Source organism: Candida pseudojiufengensis (assembly GCF_024610245.1).
Source record: "Candida pseudojiufengensis strain CBS 10847 chromosome Unknown scaffold5, whole genome shotgun sequence".
NCBI classification, from domain to species: domain Eukaryota; kingdom Fungi; phylum Ascomycota; class Pichiomycetes; order Serinales; family Debaryomycetaceae; genus Lodderomyces; species Lodderomyces pseudojiufengensis.
In genome coordinates, this window is record NW_026261528.1 from 935,011 (window position 1) to 955,467 (window position 20,457).

The window sequence follows — 20,457 nt, forward strand, 5'->3', positions numbered from 1 at the left end:
TTATTGGTAGTTGAGACAAGAACAGACTATCATTTGAATCTTGATGATATTTCATAAATTATTAATCATCATTACGTAACCTTTCTGAAACAAATATCGTATTAATTGGTTATTTCAAAATTTATAATTTGTTTCTTAATTTAATTACAGATCACTCATCGAGCTATATAGTTATTGTAACTTCTCACCTTAGAAACTTGTTGATCTAGATTTTGACCGAGTCTTTCTATATAATTGCATTAATTCATGATCTAACTCAATTATGCATTTAAAAAGCCAACTGTTTTAACGTTCATTCTTCTTGAAATTTTCGTGTTTTTCCATGACTTTTAAAACTTGTTTGAATTGTATATGTGGGATTTTAAATTATATCTAGTTTATCATATTTATTCAGCTCCAATAGTAAAGCTTATTTAGTTAGAATCAACTCGTCGGATTTTTTTGCAATTGAAATAGTGGTGGATCTAGTTTTGATAAGGCACAGAAAAACGGACTTTCTATCGCTTATGAAAGTACTCCAAATATCAATCCATTTATCAGTAAAATTGACAAAACAGTTGCAATTTGCCGAAATATCATTTAGCAATCATTCCTTGACGAATTAATTCGAAATTGGATTTTGATTCAATATCATCATTTTGTAAATCAGAATTAATAACTATCATTCTTGCTAAATCTAACCAACAAAATCCTCTATTAGGATTAGGGATGTATCATAACATTTCTATAAATATAATGAACATTTCCTTGGAAATATTCTACTGAATTGATTGCCCAAAATCTGGTGGGAACATTACTACCCTTTTATATACATTGAATTCTGAACATTTTGTCAATCTTATAAATATCTCTAATTCCATTTATGATTAAGTTTGAAAAAATTTTTGGAAAATCTAGTATTCCAGTTACCAGTTGTCCATCTTCTGAAAAATCAAAACCTTGGAAATATAATTAGAGTTCCTTTTGAATTTCAGTTTCTGATTATACAAAAGCTTCTTCAAAACAGTATTTTTTTCATTATTAATTGTTTATTAGATCAGTAGTTCGCTTGCTAAACAGTAAACAATAAACTTAATCTATATCTAGAGGGAAAATTCCCAACTAAAAATTTCTATATACCTGTTTTGTAATATAATCTTAAATTAGCAATTATGGTTCCTAGTCTAAATACAATACACCCGAAAAGGTTCCTTCGTATACATTTGCAGACTGTGATTCCAATTCATTTAATCTTTGATATACTTCCCCAAAGTCGAAATTTAATTGATCAAGAAAACTGTCGGGTAGATCGTACTCAGACTGTGATTCCAATTTATTTAATCTTTGAGATATTCTTTTAAAGTTGAAATTTATTTGATCAGTAAAACTTTTGGATAGATTGTTCAAAGATAATTTTTTTGCAGACTGTGATTCCAATTTATTTAATCTTTGAGATACTTTCTTTACGTTGGAATCTAATTGATCAAAAAAATTATCGGATAGATTGTTCAAAGATGATTTCTTTGCAGACTGTGATTCCAATTTATTTATTCTCTGAGATACTTTCTTCACGTCGGAATTTAATTGATCAAAAAAACTTTCGGATAGATTATCTAATTGATCAGAAAAACTTCCGGATAGATTATCTAATTGATCATCTAATTGATCATAAAAACTTCGGCATAGATCGTTCAAAGATGATTTAGTTGCAGACCGTGATTCTAATTTATTCAATCTTTCAGATAAATAGTTCAAAGATGATTCATTTGCAAACTGTGATTCCAATGTAGCCAATCTATAAGATAAATAGTTCAAAGATGATTCATTTGCAGACTGTGATTCCAATCTAGCCAATCTTTCGGATAAATTGTTCAAAGATGATTCATTTGCAGACTGTGATTCTAATATAGTTAATCTTTCAGATACTTTCTTTACGTCGGAATTCAATAGTTGTAAAATTTGTTTTAGATCAATCAAAGTTTGCAATAATTGATCATTAACATGATTTAATTTACTTCTTGTCTCCTTTGTATCATCTGTTGTATCATCTGTTGTATCATCTGTTGTATCATCTGTTGTATCATCTGTTGTATCATCTGTTGTATCATCTGTTGTATCATCTGTTGTATCATCTGTTGTATAATCTATTGTCTCATCATTTGTATCATCTGTTGTCTCATCATTTGTTGTCTCATCATTTGTTGTTTCATCATTCGTTGTCTCATCTATTGTTTTATCTGCTGTCCCATCTATTGTCTCCTTTACTGTCTCTTGCACAGCATTTCTGACCCCCTTCCTCTTTCTTTGCACGTTTGGAAATACTTCATTAAGTAATTTATTAACATTTTCATCTTTAAAGAATTCTTCAAACAAAAGTTTAAAAAGTTTGTGTCTAGGATTATTTAGATCAAGATCTCCTAATGATGCCACGTCTGTCAAAGACCCATTTTTGATTTTTACATCTGCTTCATTATCCAAATCATTTCTTGATCCTGGATTGATTGATTTTTTCAAGTCTTCTGACATCAAATTGAAAATTGCTTAATATAAATTAAGTTATTTAGGAAATGTAATTTGTTGTAAACAATAATTTGAAATTAAATCCAGCACAAACATTTTGAGCGAAATTGCAAAAATATTAAGGGGAACAAAGAAAACAAGGGATAAATTAAATTTTGTCAAGGATCAATTGAAATTTATGATAGTGATTGGTAGCATGCATTATAATTTGTGTAGAGTTAATTGAAAGTTTAGTTAACACAAACTCGAAAATAAAATTAACCAAAAAAAGCCGCTTAAAAATTGGTTTATTTTAGTTTGTGTAACATGTTGATACATACAAACTACTTTAAATTGTGTAATGAGTTTCGAGATAAATGGTCTGAAAAAGTTTAGATCAAATAAGCGTATTGAATATGCTTAAACAAACACCAGTTCGTATTAAAAATTGAAACCTATGTTGATGATAAATCCAATTCATTTGCATTTTTTTTGAAAAATTTTCTATCGTTGAAATGAGAACTGAAAGAAAATAAAATCTACACTCAAATGTCTTTTTTAGCTGAACTGTAAAATATCATACCTCTTTAAAACAGTTTGAGGGTTGGTGGTTGAGTTATGGAAGTTCCAATTACAATGCAATAAGGTCCAACAAACTATTTGACACTTGATGTTCTTCATATAAGAAGTCTTAAAGCATAAAAAAAACTCCGAGTTAGTTACTACAATATGCAGTACAAAGACCATTAATAATATTATTCAATATTAAAAGCACGAGCTTAAAATTTTCACTTATTTGAGGAATATTGACTTCATTCAAATAAACATGTTTCAAAATAAGTTTCATAAATTGATTGATCTCATCAGGCAGCCCTGGTCTTGATTTTCGAAAAATTTTAGTACAATCTATTTGGAACCAGTTATAGTCCCACCATAATAAATTACTAATAAAAGCCAATGGAAAAGAAAATATATGCTTAATAAAAAATAATAATAATGTCAAAGTGTCATTATAATTTTAAACTTTTATTTTCTTTTTTTGATCATACAAAGTTAGATTCAATGTTAGTTTCTTTAAAGTTTCACTTCGCAGAAATTGATCAAGATCCAAACAGTTTCACATGTAGATTTATAAGCCATTCAGTTTATATTGTTCTTGAATAAAATAAGAAATAAGATAGATCTACTTATTGTTTAATTTCTTATTTGGTGTAATTAAGTAACTGATAAGTAATTTATTATAATTAGTGTAATAGATAATAATAATAGCACTACCAAATTTTCTTTCTTTTTTGAGTAAGTTGCCATTTACACAACAAAAATTAAAATATCATCATAAATTATAGAAGTAATAAAACAAAAGATTATAGACTAAACCAATATTAGTCTTTGAAACTAATCAATCGATAATATCAATAATAGAGACATAACATATTTCTAATTTCAATTAGATGTCCTCGATATCAAAGGATACAAATTCAATTAACTCATCTTCATCTCCATTAAAAGATAAAAGCGGTCAATCGGATCATACACAATCGAAACAAGAACAATCATCAACGTCCTCATCACAACAACTAATAGAAGATAATAATTATAGACCACAACCATTGAATTCAAATTCATCATTAAATACGAATCATCAACATCATGAATCAATACGAAATTTAATTGCATCTAACTTTAAACAACAAAATGATAAACAAAATCCTAAACCGAATAACAAAAACCCATTAGTTTCATCATTTCATTCCCCTGATTACAATGCTAATCCTTTGCTATCATCATATAATAGAAAAAAATCTAATTCAATAAGTAATGGAGTTTTATCACACTCAAGATCTTTAAAAAAAGTAAGTTTTTCAAATTTTAATTCTAAAAATACATCACAAAATTTTGAAAATGAAACAAGTTCTTCTTCAAATGTTTCAATAGATAATACAGATAATGAATCAAGTGATGGAAAAGATGATGATGAAGAAGAAGAAGACTTATCATCTACTGAACATAATGATAAATTTCAACAAGGTGATGTGACCCTACGTCGACCTGATTTTAATGGTTCACATTCATCAGAAAAAATAACTCGAAATCATCTACATAATAATCAACAAATTAATGATGAAGAAAATTCAAAAAGATTAGCACATTTTACAACTAGTGTTACTCCATCACCAGCAAATTTATCACCAGCAATGTCATCAGTTGCATTACATAATAAAAGAAATAGAATGAATAAATCACCAAGATTTCAATATGGTGGTGAAAAATTAGCATTATCAAAATCTTTAGATTCTCAATTATTAGATTATAGTGATTCAAATAATTCAACGACAAGTTTTTTACCGGAATTTAATAAACGTCCATTAACTGATACTCCAATGGTTTCACATGTTGGATCACCAGAAGTAAGGAATGATGATGATGGAGATGATAATGACGTACAATTTGGTGATGGTGAAGATGAAAATTATTCAGGAGACGATGAGGAAGAAAATGATAAAACTATAGAAAATATAAAACAAACAACAAAAGACGAAAAAGATTTAAATAAATCCAAAAAAAACATATCACATTTAAATTTATCTGAATTAGTGGATGATCAATCATCTTCAAATTCTGAAACTGAATCTATGAACAGAGCAAGAAATTCAGCAGCTCATGCCGGTGCTTCATTAGTAGGTACTCAATCAACATTTACAGGTGATATAAGAAGACCAACTTATGTCCCAGCATCATCAACTCCTAATATCCTTAAAAATTCTGAATTTATATCTGATGAATTTAATCGTTCAAGTCTGATAAGTCCAATGACTTCAATAACTGAGGTTGAAAAACATAAATTAAATCAAAAAAGAAATTCAGAATTAGAAAATAAAAAACAAAGAAATTTAGAAATTGAAAAAGAACAACAAAAACAAAAATATGGAGATAAAGAAATAATACCCAGTGGTAATAAAAAATTAAATATAACTGAAGATATGGCAAAATTATTAAAAGATGTTCCTTCTCATATGAAAGAAGAATTTGAAAAAACTCCATCAATTGAACAATTAAAAAATTTATTATTAACAAAACCACCACCATCTGCAAGAAAAACTTATACTTTAAATATACCTGGTCAAACTTCTTCAAAAACTTCACCAGATGGTAAAATTGCTTCAATTGATGTTGGATCAAAATTAGTTATTGTTATGGTTGGTTTACCAGCAAGAGGTAAATCATATATAACAAATAAATTAACAAGATATTTAAATTGGTTACAACATGATTGTAGAGTTTTTAATGTTGGTAATACAAGAAGGAAAAGTAAATTAAACGCAGGACCTGAAAAAAATCCATTACCTGATTCTCATACACCAACAGAAGCTCAGTCACCAATTCAAAATGGAATAAATGGAACTAGTAATAATAATAATAATAATAACAGTGATGTAAAGGCCCTAACATCATTTAAACAAGATTCTGCAGAACATGATGCAAATTTTTTTAATCCAAATAATAAAGCAAGTACAACATTAAGAGAAAAATGGGCCATGGATACATTAGAACAATTATTAGATTATGTTATATTAGGTAGTGGATCAGTTGGAATATTTGATGCAACAAATTCAACAAAACATAGAAGAAAAAAAGTTTTAAAAAGAATTCAAGAAAGAAGTAAAGGAGAATTAAAAGTTTTATTTTTAGAAAGTATATGTAGTGATCCTCAAATTATTGAAAATAATATAAGATTAAAATTAAGTGGACCTGATTATAAAAAAATGGATCCTGAAATTGCTTTAAAAGATTTTGTTGGTAGATTACAAAATTATGAAAAAGCTTATGAAACTATTGATGAAGAAGAAGAAAAAATTCCAGGATTTCAATATGTTAAAATGATTGATGTTGGTAAAAAAGTTGTTAGTTTTAATATCCAAGGATTTTTATCATCTCAAACTATTTATTTTTTATTAAATTTTAATTTATGTGAAAGACAAATTTGGCTTACAAGACATGGAGAAAGTAAAGATAATGTAAATGGTAAAATTGGTGGAGATTCAAAATTAACCAAGAGAGGTAAAAAATTTTCAAAAGCTTTATCAAAATTTATGAATTTTCAAAGAGAAGAATTTAGAAAACAACAATTAGAAAGATTTTCAACAAGATTAGAATTAAAATATAATTCAATATTTAATGAAAATCAAGAAGAAGAAGATGTAACTATGATTCCTACAGAACCAAATTTTTGTGTCTGGACTTCAATGTTGACAAGATCAGTTGAAACAGGAGAATATTTTAATGAATCATTATATTCAATAAAACAAATGAGAATGTTAAATGAAATTGGAGCAGGAAAATGTGAAGGTATGACATATGAAGAAATTCAAAATAAATATCCAAAAGAATTTCAACAAAGATTAGATAATAAATTAACTTATAGATATCCTGGAGTTGGAGGAGAAAGTTATTTAGATGTTTTAACAAGATTAAGACCTTTAATTACTGAAATTGAAAGAACAACTGATCATTTATTAATTATAAGTCATAGAGTTGTTTTGAGAATTTTAATAAGTTATTTTTTAAATTTACAACCTTTAGATATTGTAACATTAGATGTTCCATTACATTCATTATATAAATTAGAAACAAATCCTTATGGTACAACATATTCATTATATTCTTATAAAGAAGAAATTGATTGGTTTATTGAAACAAAACCTGAACATCAAAAAAATGTTCAAGAAATGGGATTAGCATTTAATGAAAAAAGATTTTCTATTGTACCTACTGTTCCTTCAAAACATTCATTATAGAAAAAGTATAAAAAGAAAGAAAAGTTTTAGATTTTTAAGGAAACAAATTTTATTTGGTATTTATGGGAAGGGATTGTTTATATAGATAAATAGGGTTGATTAATAAGTGTGGTTTTTTTTTTAATTAGCAGTGACTTAATATCTGTAAAATGTTTATGTCCAAAACTAAAGTACCTTTTACAACTAAAAATGGGGACAAATTTTTCTCCCTAGTACTGAATTCACGTGCAGCAATATATATGTTCGAACTCTCTCAACAAAAATTGAATGAGAGTAGCTGACTTGTTTTTGAATGAAAGTTGGTGACTTTTTTTGAAATCAAATTAATATGTCTTGCATTTTATTGTTAATTTTAAATTTGTGCAATAAAATCATTATTTTTTTATTTTTGTTTTGTGCAATTTCATTTTTTTGCAGCCAATTTTTGTCTCAGTCTTGAAAACTGATGTTTCCTAAAATTATTTAAATTGAATAACTAATGCTAATTGAACCAAAAACTAGTATCAAAATTTGAAAAAAAATAATAATATATCAAAAGTACATAATCAACAAGCAATTAATTCATGACTTTCAAAATATGGAAAAGCTAGTATACTTTCCATATGAAGTTTTGGAGACTATATTCCAACAAATAAATCATCACATGGTATTAAATTTAATGCCATTACATTCCAAATTTTATGAAATTGGTCAAAAAAAGTTATATAAATTTATCCATATATATCTGAATCGTTGCACGAAAGAAAGTTGGAGATTTCATAAAAATATATCAAATGATTTTACTAAAAAATTTACCGTGATCTCAGCATATAATTTTTACATGAACTTGATTGAAGGTAAAATCAATAGGTACCAATATATTCAGCATCTTAGGATTGAAGACGCCCATTGTATAAGACATTTTGAGAACAATTCATTCGACTATGAAACAGCACCACCTGCATTATTGAAAGAAATTGTTAATTATTTTAAAAAAATCGATTTTATTAGTTTTGGAAATTCAAACAACCAACTCGAACTAAATGATACAAAGAATACGTATAATACTTTAGAAGGTATAACTTTTGTGATTAACAAGTATTTAAAAGGGTTCTACAGAGATGTATTGTTCTTACACAAAAGGAAACGAAGGCCATATAGATTCTTGTATAATAATCTCAGAAGTTTAAAATTCCATTTTAAGCCATCCCATACAGCGATACAAAAATACAGAGATGATTATGATTTAGGTAAAAGTATTGATTTATTCAACAAAATCAATGGTTTTAAAAAACTTGAGGAGTTAAATCTTACTTTTCCAATGCTAGTCGATTTTACAGATCCAACTTTACTTAAAAAATTGAATAGGATAAATTGCAAATTAAAAAAACTTGATTTGTTATTTTGGGGTAAACTCAGATTACTTGAATGGGTTTTACCCAACCTGGAACCAAAAAAGTGGTTATTTACGTTGGAGAAATATTTCCATACGGAAGAGGTCACATCATTAACATTAATTCACTATAATAATGAATTTTTTGATGATATTTTCCAATATGATAAGTTTGAATTTGTAGAGATCTTAACCAATGCAAATCTACCAAAATTGAGAAATTTATTATTATCGTCACATCTACTAGATTTGAAATCTATTGATGTATCGAAATTACACAAATTAATAGTATGTACAGGTATTGCCAATGACAAATATGCCATTGAAATTGCCAAACTTTATTTCACGAATCCAAGTTTGAAAGTATGTTGGTGGCCCCGTTTTATGGATTTAGATTCTCTTGAGGTATTTTTCAAGTCAGGTAATTTAAATATATATTCACCTGAGTATTACCAAATTATATCTTGTCAATGGCCATCATACTTTTTTGAAAACACTGCCTTTACAATTGAGACCAAGGACTTAACTTTCACTGAACAAGGTTTATTGGACTTGAATGAAAATAAGAAGATGAACATATCATTGGAATTTGAATATTCTTTGAAAGAAATTCGTGACATGAAATTAGTGTGTAACTCCATGATTTGCGAGGAAGTTTTAAAAATCATAAGAGAACATGAATAGTTAAAAATGAAAGCACTTTATCATACTATTACTGAGCTAAGATACTACTAGATAACTGCAAACCTCAAGGAATAACATGTTGCAAAACTAGAATAGAGATAATGATAATTAGCTTCAAGCATTCGCGTCTGTATTTTCACCATACGCTTTGCTCCTCACTTTTATTGCACCTTTTTCCCTGCTCAAGAACAGATGAATTTTCAAGTTCAACGAATAAGTTTTAAATACTGAAAGTTATTGTACTTTGTAGAATTTTGAATAACATTAGTATGAGAGAAATTGCAAAATTATATGGGCAAGCAGGCAGTAGTTAAAAATCATGATAGCCAAAAAATTTTTTGGGTGATATGAACTGTCGCTCCAGGTTTACATCAATGAACGTAAAATATTGCAAATTAATTTATGTAAAGTGAAAGCATTTTAAACAGAAATTCCATATCATTCTAAATAGTGTTTGTATGGCAAGCTGATCCAAATTTAGACATTTTCATGTATTTATTAATGATTTTTCTTCATTTTTGCAACAACACAGATTTTTAAATCTTGAATAACTCCTTAACTAGAACAGTTGAGAAGAAGCACCAATACAATTTTCTGAAATTTGGGAAATTCTGAATCGATTGAGACGAACTTTATATTTAGGCAACATTTGAGGTTCCAATCGCACCATGACTGAAAATCGTAATTAATTCTCATAAGTTATCCATGCTCAAACTAGCTGTATGAGCCAGTACAAAATCATAGAATAAATGTTAATTGTATGAGAAACTTTTTTTGAAATGAATTGTTGGGACCATAAACAACGCTCTTCCAATATTAAAATCATGTTCAGATAAATTCTCATAATTAGACACAGTTTAACTTCTTTCTGGCTAAAATCAGCTTTACTATCATCAATTGCTCTATTGGAAAATTGAATTAATTCACTACGAAAAAGATACTTCAAAGTATCGTTTATTTTCCGTTGTTTCGTTTTGTTTATCGAAAACATTGCAAAATTCTTGAAACAAAACCTGGTAGCACACTCTAAAACAACCCCACAAATTGAACATGAAAATGAGTTGAAACAAAGTAAACATAAGTCGTTAAATTACAAATCTGCTAGATTAGTAAGAAGTGAAATCTTTAACAACAAGGGTGGATGTACATAATTGCTCATACGGTGGAATGATCATATCTTTGTGGGGCAAGACTATAATTAATTAAAAAGATGTACAGTTTTAAAATTTGGATGTAACGAATAATTACAAATTTCGCTAAGGGAGGTGTAAGACTAACCTACTCGAAGACAAGAAATATTTAAAATGAATGAAATATTTTCAATTATTGTTTATTATTCAATAATCTTATACTATCTTAATCCATTTTCATTAACAGATTCCCATTGAGCAAATACATACCAACTATTACCATTATCACCAATAACTAAACCTCTATATAATCCAATTTCTTGACATTTAATATTTGAAACATATTTACCAAAAGGTTTTTGTACAATTTCTTGATCTTGTTCTTGTTCTTTAATTAATTTAAAATATTTACCTGATGGAGATTCAATAACAATTTTAAAATCTTGTATCATCATCATTGAATTATTAGTAATTCCAAAACTTGGAAACTGTTCAATTTCAAATTGATAAGAATTTTTAAATATAATTTTATTTGATTGTGGTTTTATTATATATAAATCATTATTTAAACTTTGAACAGTTGGAAATCTTTGAACAAATTTTAATTTGGGGAATTCTTTACCTTCATGAATTAATGGTATAACAATAGATAATTGATGAATATTATTAAAATGTTTTTGTAATCCCTTTTGACCTGAAAAAATTTGTAATACTCCAATTGATTCATTTTTAGGTAATATAGCTTTTATTTTGGCAATTCTTTTGTTATTTATCCATTTAATTTGACATAATGTTAAATCATTTGTTGTTAAATTTGAAGTTTTAATTAATGTAAAAATTTCAATATTTATTGGTATATAAATTTCAATTTCGAAAATTTCTGAATTTTTTAATCTTGTTAAAGCATTATTAAAATTTAAAATTGATAAATTATTTAAATAAAAACCTGAATAAGTTCTTGGTAAATAAAATGCAATACTTGGATCAATTGGTGGCATAACATGTTGTAAATCAATTATTGAAGGTATATGAGTTGAAATTAAACTTAATGGTTTTGATAAAAAATAAAATTCATTATATTTTTTATCAATTAAATTACAAATTTCAGGTTCTTGAAAATTTAAAATATCAATTAATTTAAATTGATTTTGAATTAATACAGATAACCAACAATGATTAATTACATATTGTTCATTATGATAAAATTCATTTGGTTTTTTCCAAAATCCTAATACAATTTCACATGGTATTTTTAAAGCATCTAATATTTTTTTAAAAATATAATTAATTTGAAAAATTGATGCTTCATTTTTTAATTGAATATCTATTAATTTTGGTTTTTGTTGCAGTATAGTTGATGATTCTTCTATAATTTTAATTTTACATAAATGTAATAATATTGCTCTTATTTTATTTAAATTTGATGTATAAAATTTCATTGAAACATCTGAAATAAAATCATTTAAATCATGAGTCATTTCATAATTTGATACAAAATGTTCAACTTTATCATAATTAATATTGGTAAAATCTATGTCTTCTATATTCACTTCTTCTTCACCTCCTCCATGTAATTGAGTTGTTTCATTAGTATTTATTTCTGAAACATAATCTAATGGTTTAATTACTAAATTACCTTCTTTTCTAACAACTCTTTTAGTTCTTAATTGTTTTTCTTTTGATGTTAAAGAATTCATTCTGTTTATATCCATTTTATAAGTTGCAATATCTATTTCATCTTGTAATTGTAATTTTCTTTCCATTGGATTTAATTGTTCATGAGTTGATTTTTTTAATAATTTTTTAAATATATTATTGTTTTTTTTTCTATCTTCAAATACTGATTCCATTACATTTGATTTTAATTCTAATTTTTCAAGTTCATCTTCATCAACTTCACTTTCTTCTTCGACTTCTTCATTTAATTTGAGTTTACTCATGTTTAATGAACTTTCTTGAAATTCTTTTTCATATTTATGTCTCATAAAAGATCCAGCACTTGTTGCACTTAATTCTGATAAATTCATGACATCACTCTGTAATGATTTTATTGAATTTTTTAATTCTTCTTGTTGTAAATATAATTTTTTATAATCTTCTTCATTAAATAATTTATTGTTATTATTGTGATCTTGATTACTTGAAATTTTAAAATCATCACCATCGAAAGGTATTCTCATTTGAGATTTGGTCAATTCATAATTATTTCCAATCATTGAATGTTTTGGAGGAGGTGGAGGTGGAGGAGATTCATTATCTGATTCACGATTCATATAGTTTAGCAATGTATGATCTTTTTCTTCATCTTCATCTGAAATGTATTTTGACATTTTCTTACTAAGATCATCTCTAGATTGGTATCGTTTTTCATCATTCATAGTTCCATATGAATCAATTGAATAATCATCCTTTGATCTTGTAGGTGATGATCTTTTATTAGGTGAAGGTGATGGTGATTTTATTGATGCTTGTTGTTCATTATTTCTTTTCAATCTTTGTAACTCAATTTCTAACTCAGCTCTTTTTTTAGCTATCTCTTCATATTCTTTTAAAATCTCTTGCTCTTTTGGAACTCTATTACTTTTTCTTGAATATGGAGACAGGGGATACATTTGAGATGCGATATTAGGATCATTTATCCCAACATATGAATTAGATTTAAATTTGGGACTTGTGAAATTTTGCTGAGAATGATGATGTTTTAATAAATTTGGGTCTGATTGATTATGTTGTTGAATCCTTCGTTGATCTTGAATATTTGGTGATTTTATATGATAGTTTTGTTGTTGTTGCATACGTTTAAAGTATTCAATTTCGTGCTCTCTTTCAAGATCATCGTGTTGCAAACTTCTTCTATTTGCATGCTCGTTGAAAGACCACCTATTATTAGAGTTATTGTTTAACTTATTGGATCGTGAAGGTTGTCCATCAAATGTTTGATTAAATCTATCATAAGATTGCAGCGTAGGCATATCATTGGATGAAAAATTACCAAGTTTATAATTCATCATTGAATTATCATTTTTTGTATTTTGAATGTTGTTGAAACTCCCATTGATATTTTTTTTAATAGGTGTTGCTAAATTTGAATTTGATGAATTATTTGACAGTTTATCTTCTAAAATTTCAACATAATCTTTTGGAAAAATACCTTCAGCTCCATTTCTTCTCAATTTCCCACTCCACCAACTTTCATCAACTATTGATAATACATGAATCATTTCATTTTCCATAAAACCTAAATCACCAGATTCTTCACCTGGCCATGATATTTTAGTTTTAACTTTGAATGGTAATGATGGAATTGACATTAATTATTATGTTATATTAATTGGTTTGAACAAAATGCAAAAAGTAAATCAAATCAAAAAGTCAAAGTAGTAATATATATGCAAAAATATTGAATGAATGAAGTAAATGAGTGAACACTATTTTGAGGAATGCAAATGATTGAAAAATGAAAAGAATAGAATGAGTATTAAAATTGGTCTAGCAATCCATAAATTAAAAGTAATTTATGAAAGGCTTTAGTCTCAAATCTAATGCTTACGTTGATTCATTATATGATTCTCATTTTTCAATTTAATTATCATTAAAATAGAACTAAATTTCGATGTTCATTAATGTTGTCCTATTTAAGACGATTTGTAAATATAGGTAGATTTTGTGCAATTTTATGCTATATTAATTGGTCTACCAATTGTCTGGCACGTGACTTGATTTTTGTATTATGAAAGAATTGACAAATATGCAAGTCCAACGTTTGTTATTTTAACACCTCTATGTACTTTAACGAAGAGTCTAACATAAACGTTACTGCTCCATATAAGACTTATAAGTACTTGACTTTACTTCAGTTACCGAATTTTTTTGTTCGTAAACTTTTTAAATTTGTCTTTCTAATTCTCGCCTTACCAAAAGTTTTGCAACCAAATTCTACAAATATGCCGTGGTGAAAATGTACAACGTGATGCATTGGACTTGTTGATAATCAACCAACAATGACTCGACCCACACAATTTGAATTTTCATGAATAGAGATACCAATGAAAGCAATGTGCCAGAATGAGCAGATATGACTCGATGATCAACATAGTTTTAAAAAGAGGACTTAATCTTCATACCGTGCTGCTTGCAAGAAATCGTTGCTAATTCTAAAATTAAAGAAGTATCTCATAGTATTACACGTTAATATGTCCCATTAAACCAGCGCTGAATAGCTCAAATAGTCACGGTTGCTTTGTATGTCGAGATAAATCGAGGTCTCGAAAAATGTTAAGCCATATCTACTTGAAACATAACTTTGTGTCATTTATACTTAGATCAAGAAAAGTTGATTTGGCAATAACCGAAACTATACATACAACAAAGTTAATTCCAATAAGTAAGTAAATTCGTATATACTCTCCAAGAGTTGGAAAATTGTACCTATCAAATGAGGAAGTAAGTCTAATTAAAAATTGTTCCTTTCTTTTCACAAACTTCAAATTCAATATATATTTCATTTCATAGGCTACCTGTTCAACGAATTACATGCTTCTATGATCAAAGCATTGGAGAGTGTACTTTGAGAACGAATTATAGTATTAGCACAGAGTTCTTAGCCTAATTTTCGATCTAATCTAGTCGGTTGATCAGATCTTTTGCGTACCAAGCTCAAGAGCAAAATTACCCCGACGTCGAGTATTAATTTCATTTTTCAGAAGTAAAGTACTGACGTAATGTAAATCTATTGTTTCAATTTCATCAAATTTTTCAAAATTAAAGTTAAAACAATAGAATATAAAATTGAACAAAGATAATAAATTTCTTAGACAAACTCGTAAAAAATGACTTAAATCATTCAACATACATAATTGACCTAATGCTTAATAGCAAATATGTTGAATTATTTAAATCTAGATCTTTTTATTAAAGATAATTAGGTATATCCCTTTATGCGTGTGTCTTCAATCAAACTTTTGTATATCTATTGTTGTTTTTAAAAATCGTCCCCATCCGTTCTTCCTATCGATCTTAGCCTATCGACTTTATTTTTCAATTCTATTGTGTTGATCAATATAAATTTGTTGTTGATTACTTAACCGAAATATTACTTGGTGATTTAAATATATAATAAATTTGATAATATTGATTACCTATGACGTAATTGAGAAAAAAAAACACCAATATGCAAAAGTTCGCCAAATCGTTAAAAGCTATTATATTTTACTCAAAATCTAACTCTAAAGTCAGTGATAAGTATCTAACCAACTAACTTTGACTCCTTAAACTCATTGGTGAATTGGATTTAAACCTATGGTGTGTATTAAAAAGCTGTTCATTTCATAAATATTTTCCAGAGACAGAAGAAAAAAAATTTCAAAATTACTAAAATTGATAATCTCTATGTCAAACAGACAGTTTAATTTTAAAGCCCAATACGGAACAATTCAAGATTAAGAGATACAACAAACCTTTCAAGTGATGCTATTTCTAGATAATCTCTCACACATCCTAATCAGATGTATCTCCATATCAATCTACATATCTTCATGAACTTGTATCAAGAATGAATTGAGAATGAATTATAATAATATTATTTTATTTATTTTCGTATACACAATGATGAATTTATTCTGGATTCACTTTTCTCTAATCATTTTTTTTTGAACTAAAAATATCTTTATGTCCATTTCTTTAATCAACAATATTTTATAAATTTCTTTACTATTTACAATCGGTTTTATTTACCTTTATTATCAACATTTATCGGTCTAAAAAGAACTTCAGGAAGGCAAAAAAGTGTTTCAGATTAGAAGAACTAGTCATCATTCATTCAAATTGTTTCTTTTTTTTTAGTTTTTTTGTCTTTTTTTTTTGGTCAAAACATTTAATCAAATCTTAAGCAACATATTTGGTCCCCTTTTACAAAAACATTACTTTACTTTTCTTTCATTGATTTCCAACCTTGCCACCACCATTCAATCAATTTCATCAATCATCAACTTATAAATACTAGTTACTAAATTCATTCAAACCATACATTCAATTTAGATTAACAATAGCACTGTTTTAATCTCCACTATACACAATTTATATATTATCAAACACACTCAATAAAATAAACAATGTCATCATCAATAGATTCAAAAACAAAATTAAAAAATTCAGGATTAATTGATTGGTCAGTTTTTCAAGAAATTTTACAAATGGATGAAGATGAAGAAGGTTTTTCAAAACAATTAGTTGAAACATTTGTATCACAAGTTGAAGAAACTTTTGAAAAAATTGAAAAATTTATAAACGCTGCTAATTTAGATGATTTATCAAAAGAAGGTCATTTTTTAAAGGGAAGTGCTGCTGCTTTAGGATTAACTTCTATATCTGAACAATGTGAAAGAATTCAAAATTATGGTCATAAAAATAATTTTGATAATTTTAAACCTATTGATTTAAATACAAAAAAAATAGAAGGAGATGAAACTAAAACGAAGGATTCAAAAGATTCAAAAGATTCAACTATCACAACTACTACCACTAAATCAGAAAAAGAAGAAATAAATGGTAAAGTAGTAGAAGATTCAAAAATAACAACATCATCAAAAACATCAAAAATACCCGATACAAAAAAACCACAAGAAACCACAACCCCAGAAACTTCAAAAGATGAAACAAATGATGAATTTTGGATACTAGCAATTGAAGATGCTTTAACTAAAGCAAAAGATGGATTTTATAAAACTAAAGAAGCTTTAGATGAATTTTATGATGAATAAGTATAACTCAAAAATACATAAAATTCAAAGAGAGATATTTCAAGTTTAAACTAAAAACAATTACTTCGATGAACTCTATAATATGCGTACTTTTCATTAAACCCTAATTTATCTATAAACTCTCCTTAAACTTGATCATCAATATCCTTTTTTATTCGTTTCAATAGACAAAATTCCATATATTCTACTTTATATGGTATGTATTTTCTTAAACTGGGAGGAATATAAATTAATTTCCCAATCACATTATGCTTCCCATCAGGATTAATCAATTTCTCATGATTAATTAATTTCCAGTTCTTGTCAACAGTTAAACTTGGTAAAATTAATTGTGGTATACTATTTAATTGATTATTATCAATAAAATAATCACAATCCAGTAAGTCAATTACCTTATCTTTTTCAAATTTATTTTTATTATTCATATTTTTTGGAATATATGTAATTGAATCAATTAGACTACCAGATTCATGGAAATTTCCTGGTAATAATCCATCAAAACCAGATTCAACAAAATTTAATCTATATTGATTTGGTAAGAAGAATGATGTGGGAAAATGATACCATTCTTTACCCATACAAATATTTATAATATCAGAATTATCTGGTTCTGGTAATTGACTAACAGTTTCAAATATTTTTAAAGGTGCAGAATAATTTTCAACTAAATTTAATATTCTCAATACTGATACCAAGAATACAGTAAAACTAAACCCAAATTGTAATAAATAATAAATAAATTTATTTAATTTTATAGATTTTTTTAAAATTGTAAAAAATTTTGATATAAATATTGAACTCAGTAATATAATTAATGAATAAATAGGATAAATAAATCTTTCTTCTTTATGAGGTTGAGATCCAAATATAATAAACCAAATTAATAATTGACTTGATAATAACCAATTAAAACTTTTTAGCTTCGCAATGAATGGATTTATCAAGATTCCAACCACTGCAATAGGTAAAACAATATTAAAATTTAATAATAAGTTCAAAACATAATAACTAAATGGCTCCGTACCAAAAATTTCTGGTCCTTCTCCTTCATTTCCAAATACATTATATAATACAATATTTAAAGGTATAAATACTAATTTTTGTAATAAAATTGAATCAATAATTACAATTGGAGTTATAACTAATCCCAAAACTCCAATAATTTTAAATAATATAGTAAAATTTAATTTTTGATAAGCTATTTGTATTAAAACAAAAATCCCCAAAGGTAACCCTAAAGCTAAAGCAAAAGGCCATCCTAAAATCCCACCAATAAAATACCAAAATACAGCTTTCAATAAATTTGATTCTTTATCTTGTTTAAAACTTTTTAATATATAAGAATTAGCTAATAATACAGTTTGTAAAGCTAATGAACTTGGTAATAAAGCAACTCCTGCATGATTCATTCCAACATTAATTGAACTCAAAAATAAAAACCAATTGGCAATATTCCCTAAATTCAAGTCATTCAAAGTCCAAAACATTTTAATTTCACAATAACTAGTAAATCCAACAAGATTAATAATTCGTATAAAATAAAAAATTTGAACCGAATTTAAATTTAGTAGTTGACAAAACTTACCTGTAAAAAAATATGGAATTAAATAAGCATAAGATCTAATATTAAATTCAGGTGAATATTCCCAAGTTTGTTTACCAAATCCACGAATTAATAAATTTAAAGGTTCCCAATAATTAAAAGTTTCATCACAATCCATTATTATCATATTCAAAGCTGAATATAGTCTAAAAATTATATTAAGCAGTATTAGTGCATATTGTAGTGAAGATAATTTTTTTATATTAGATTTAATTGACATTATATCTGGTTCATTGGTGTAGATGCTATTCTTTTATTAAAGCATAGATCAATTAAATGTGAAACGTAAATAATATAGAATATTTTTTGCGCTTGAAATATTTTGAAATTTATTTATTTGGACCAGTAGCTTGGTATAGAGAACATAGTCTACAATGCTTTGTCTATCCTTTATTATATACTAATTTACATTGAAACGTCTACAATCCCTTCATTGAAGATAATTTATACATTACATAATCCTCAAGATCATAAAATATTCCCTCCAAATCATCATAACTCCTTCTCTTTCTACTCTTCTCATTCAATACTCCTTTAAAATCCATATCTAGGAAATCTAAATTTACTATCATCATTATAAATAGGTTTTTCAACTTTTGATTTCAATTCAGGATCTTTAATATCTTCAGAAACTAATTTTTTTCTTTCAATTTCAGCAAAATAACGTCTTACTAAATTTCTATCATCTTCAGCAACTAATAAAGGTTCTAAATAAAATCTTGCCCATTTCTTTTCTCTTGTTAATTCTCTTTGTTCATTTACTCCTTTATAATATCTATAAAATCCAAATGACATTATTGTGAATATACCCCAAAAATATGTTGTTCCACTGAAACCTCTTGATGGTAAATTTCTTTTCCATTGGATTGGATCGTACCCTCCTATAGGTGGTAAATCTTGCATTGTGTGTGTATGTGTTAATGTGTTATGAATTGGGATAAGTAGTGGTTGGTAATTAAGAGTTGTTTGACTAATGATGAATTTGTAAAATTTAATTGGTGCGAGTTTATGAGATTATTGAAAAAATTAACCACTACCAATCGCGCAACAATTTTTCAACTAATAGAATCCAACAACATTCTTATACTTCTACAGTATTATATTCTGGGGATAATGTATTTGTAGCATTCAATGTGGAGGAATACCTTGTTAGTGAAAAACATTGAAAATAATTGATACCACCGTCCCATTTCAAAATGATAAGATGTGGATTTGATAAGGAAAATTAGTGCTTGGTTGATTATTTACATTTGTTTTAATAGTGTGATTTTTATGACGCTTGAGGGTCTTATCAAGCGGCATAATAGTCATGCTATTAAGGAAAATATGAATTATCAAGTATAGAAGGTTAAAGCAAATCTTAAGTTAACAATACCAGATGGGTCAATGGTGAAGGCAAAGAAACAAGATATATCTTTAGCAAAGTTGGAATAGCAACCAAATCAATGTTTAGTGGAGTTTGGTAATTCATAGACAAAAGTTATTCTTAGATAAATAATTATCTGCCCCCATATTTAAATTGTCATAGCTTCTCCTTGCCGTGGAGCCCTGGTGAGAGTGTTTCACGAGATTGAATATACTACAAACTGAGAGAAAAGTAAATGTACAGATAAAGGACTATCTTAATACGGTATTA

At 26.8% G+C, this 20,457-nt stretch overlaps 7 protein-coding genes across 7 annotated transcripts; 3 read left to right on the forward strand and 4 right to left on the reverse strand. All coding sequences in view use genetic code 12, as the record gives it.

Moving 5' to 3' along the window:
- Nucleotides 1-575: 575 nt before the first annotated feature.
- Nucleotides 576-2,505, reverse strand: KGF55_002694 (uncharacterized protein; the record flags this gene model as incomplete). Its single annotated transcript, XM_051757405.1, has 2 exons — nucleotides 576-693; nucleotides 1,172-2,505. 2 exons carry the CDS (start codon nucleotides 2,503-2,505, stop codon nucleotides 576-578), a joined length of 1,452 nt encoding a protein of 483 aa, XP_051614955.1.
- A 1,424-nt stretch (nucleotides 2,506-3,929) lies between these two features.
- On the forward strand, nucleotides 3,930-7,274 carry PFK26 (Pfk26p; the record flags this gene model as incomplete). The annotated part of the gene is made up of 1 exon (XM_051757406.1): nucleotides 3,930-7,274. The coding sequence occupies one exon, from the start codon at nucleotides 3,930-3,932 to the stop codon at nucleotides 7,272-7,274; it is 3,345 nt and encodes a 1,114-aa protein (XP_051614956.1).
- A 577-nt stretch (nucleotides 7,275-7,851) lies between these two features.
- Nucleotides 7,852-9,330, forward strand: KGF55_002696 (uncharacterized protein; the record flags this gene model as incomplete). The annotated part of the gene is made up of 1 exon (XM_051757407.1): nucleotides 7,852-9,330. One exon carries the CDS (start codon nucleotides 7,852-7,854, stop codon nucleotides 9,328-9,330), a length of 1,479 nt encoding a protein of 492 aa, XP_051614957.1.
- A 1,351-nt stretch (nucleotides 9,331-10,681) lies between these two features.
- On the reverse strand, nucleotides 10,682-13,771 carry KGF55_002697 (uncharacterized protein; the record flags this gene model as incomplete). The annotated part of the gene is made up of 1 exon (XM_051757410.1): nucleotides 10,682-13,771. One exon carries the CDS (start codon nucleotides 13,769-13,771, stop codon nucleotides 10,682-10,684), a length of 3,090 nt encoding a protein of 1,029 aa, XP_051614958.1.
- Nucleotides 13,772-16,570: 2,799 nt separating this feature from the next.
- Nucleotides 16,571-17,218, forward strand: YPD1 (Ypd1p; the record flags this gene model as incomplete). The annotated part of the gene is made up of 1 exon (XM_051757411.1): nucleotides 16,571-17,218. One exon carries the CDS (start codon nucleotides 16,571-16,573, stop codon nucleotides 17,216-17,218), a length of 648 nt encoding a protein of 215 aa, XP_051614959.1.
- Nucleotides 17,219-17,343: 125 nt separating this feature from the next.
- Nucleotides 17,344-18,939, reverse strand: ALG9 (dolichyl-P-Man:Man(6)GlcNAc(2)-PP-dolichol alpha-1,2-mannosyltransferase; the record flags this gene model as incomplete). Its single annotated transcript, XM_051757412.1, has 1 exon — nucleotides 17,344-18,939. One exon carries the CDS (start codon nucleotides 18,937-18,939, stop codon nucleotides 17,344-17,346), a length of 1,596 nt encoding a protein of 531 aa, XP_051614960.1.
- Nucleotides 18,940-19,355: 416 nt separating this feature from the next.
- On the reverse strand, nucleotides 19,356-19,724 carry KGF55_002700 (uncharacterized protein; the record flags this gene model as incomplete). The annotated part of the gene is made up of 1 exon (XM_051757413.1): nucleotides 19,356-19,724. One exon carries the CDS (start codon nucleotides 19,722-19,724, stop codon nucleotides 19,356-19,358), a length of 369 nt encoding a protein of 122 aa, XP_051614961.1.
- Between the last annotated feature and the right edge of the window lie 733 nt (nucleotides 19,725-20,457).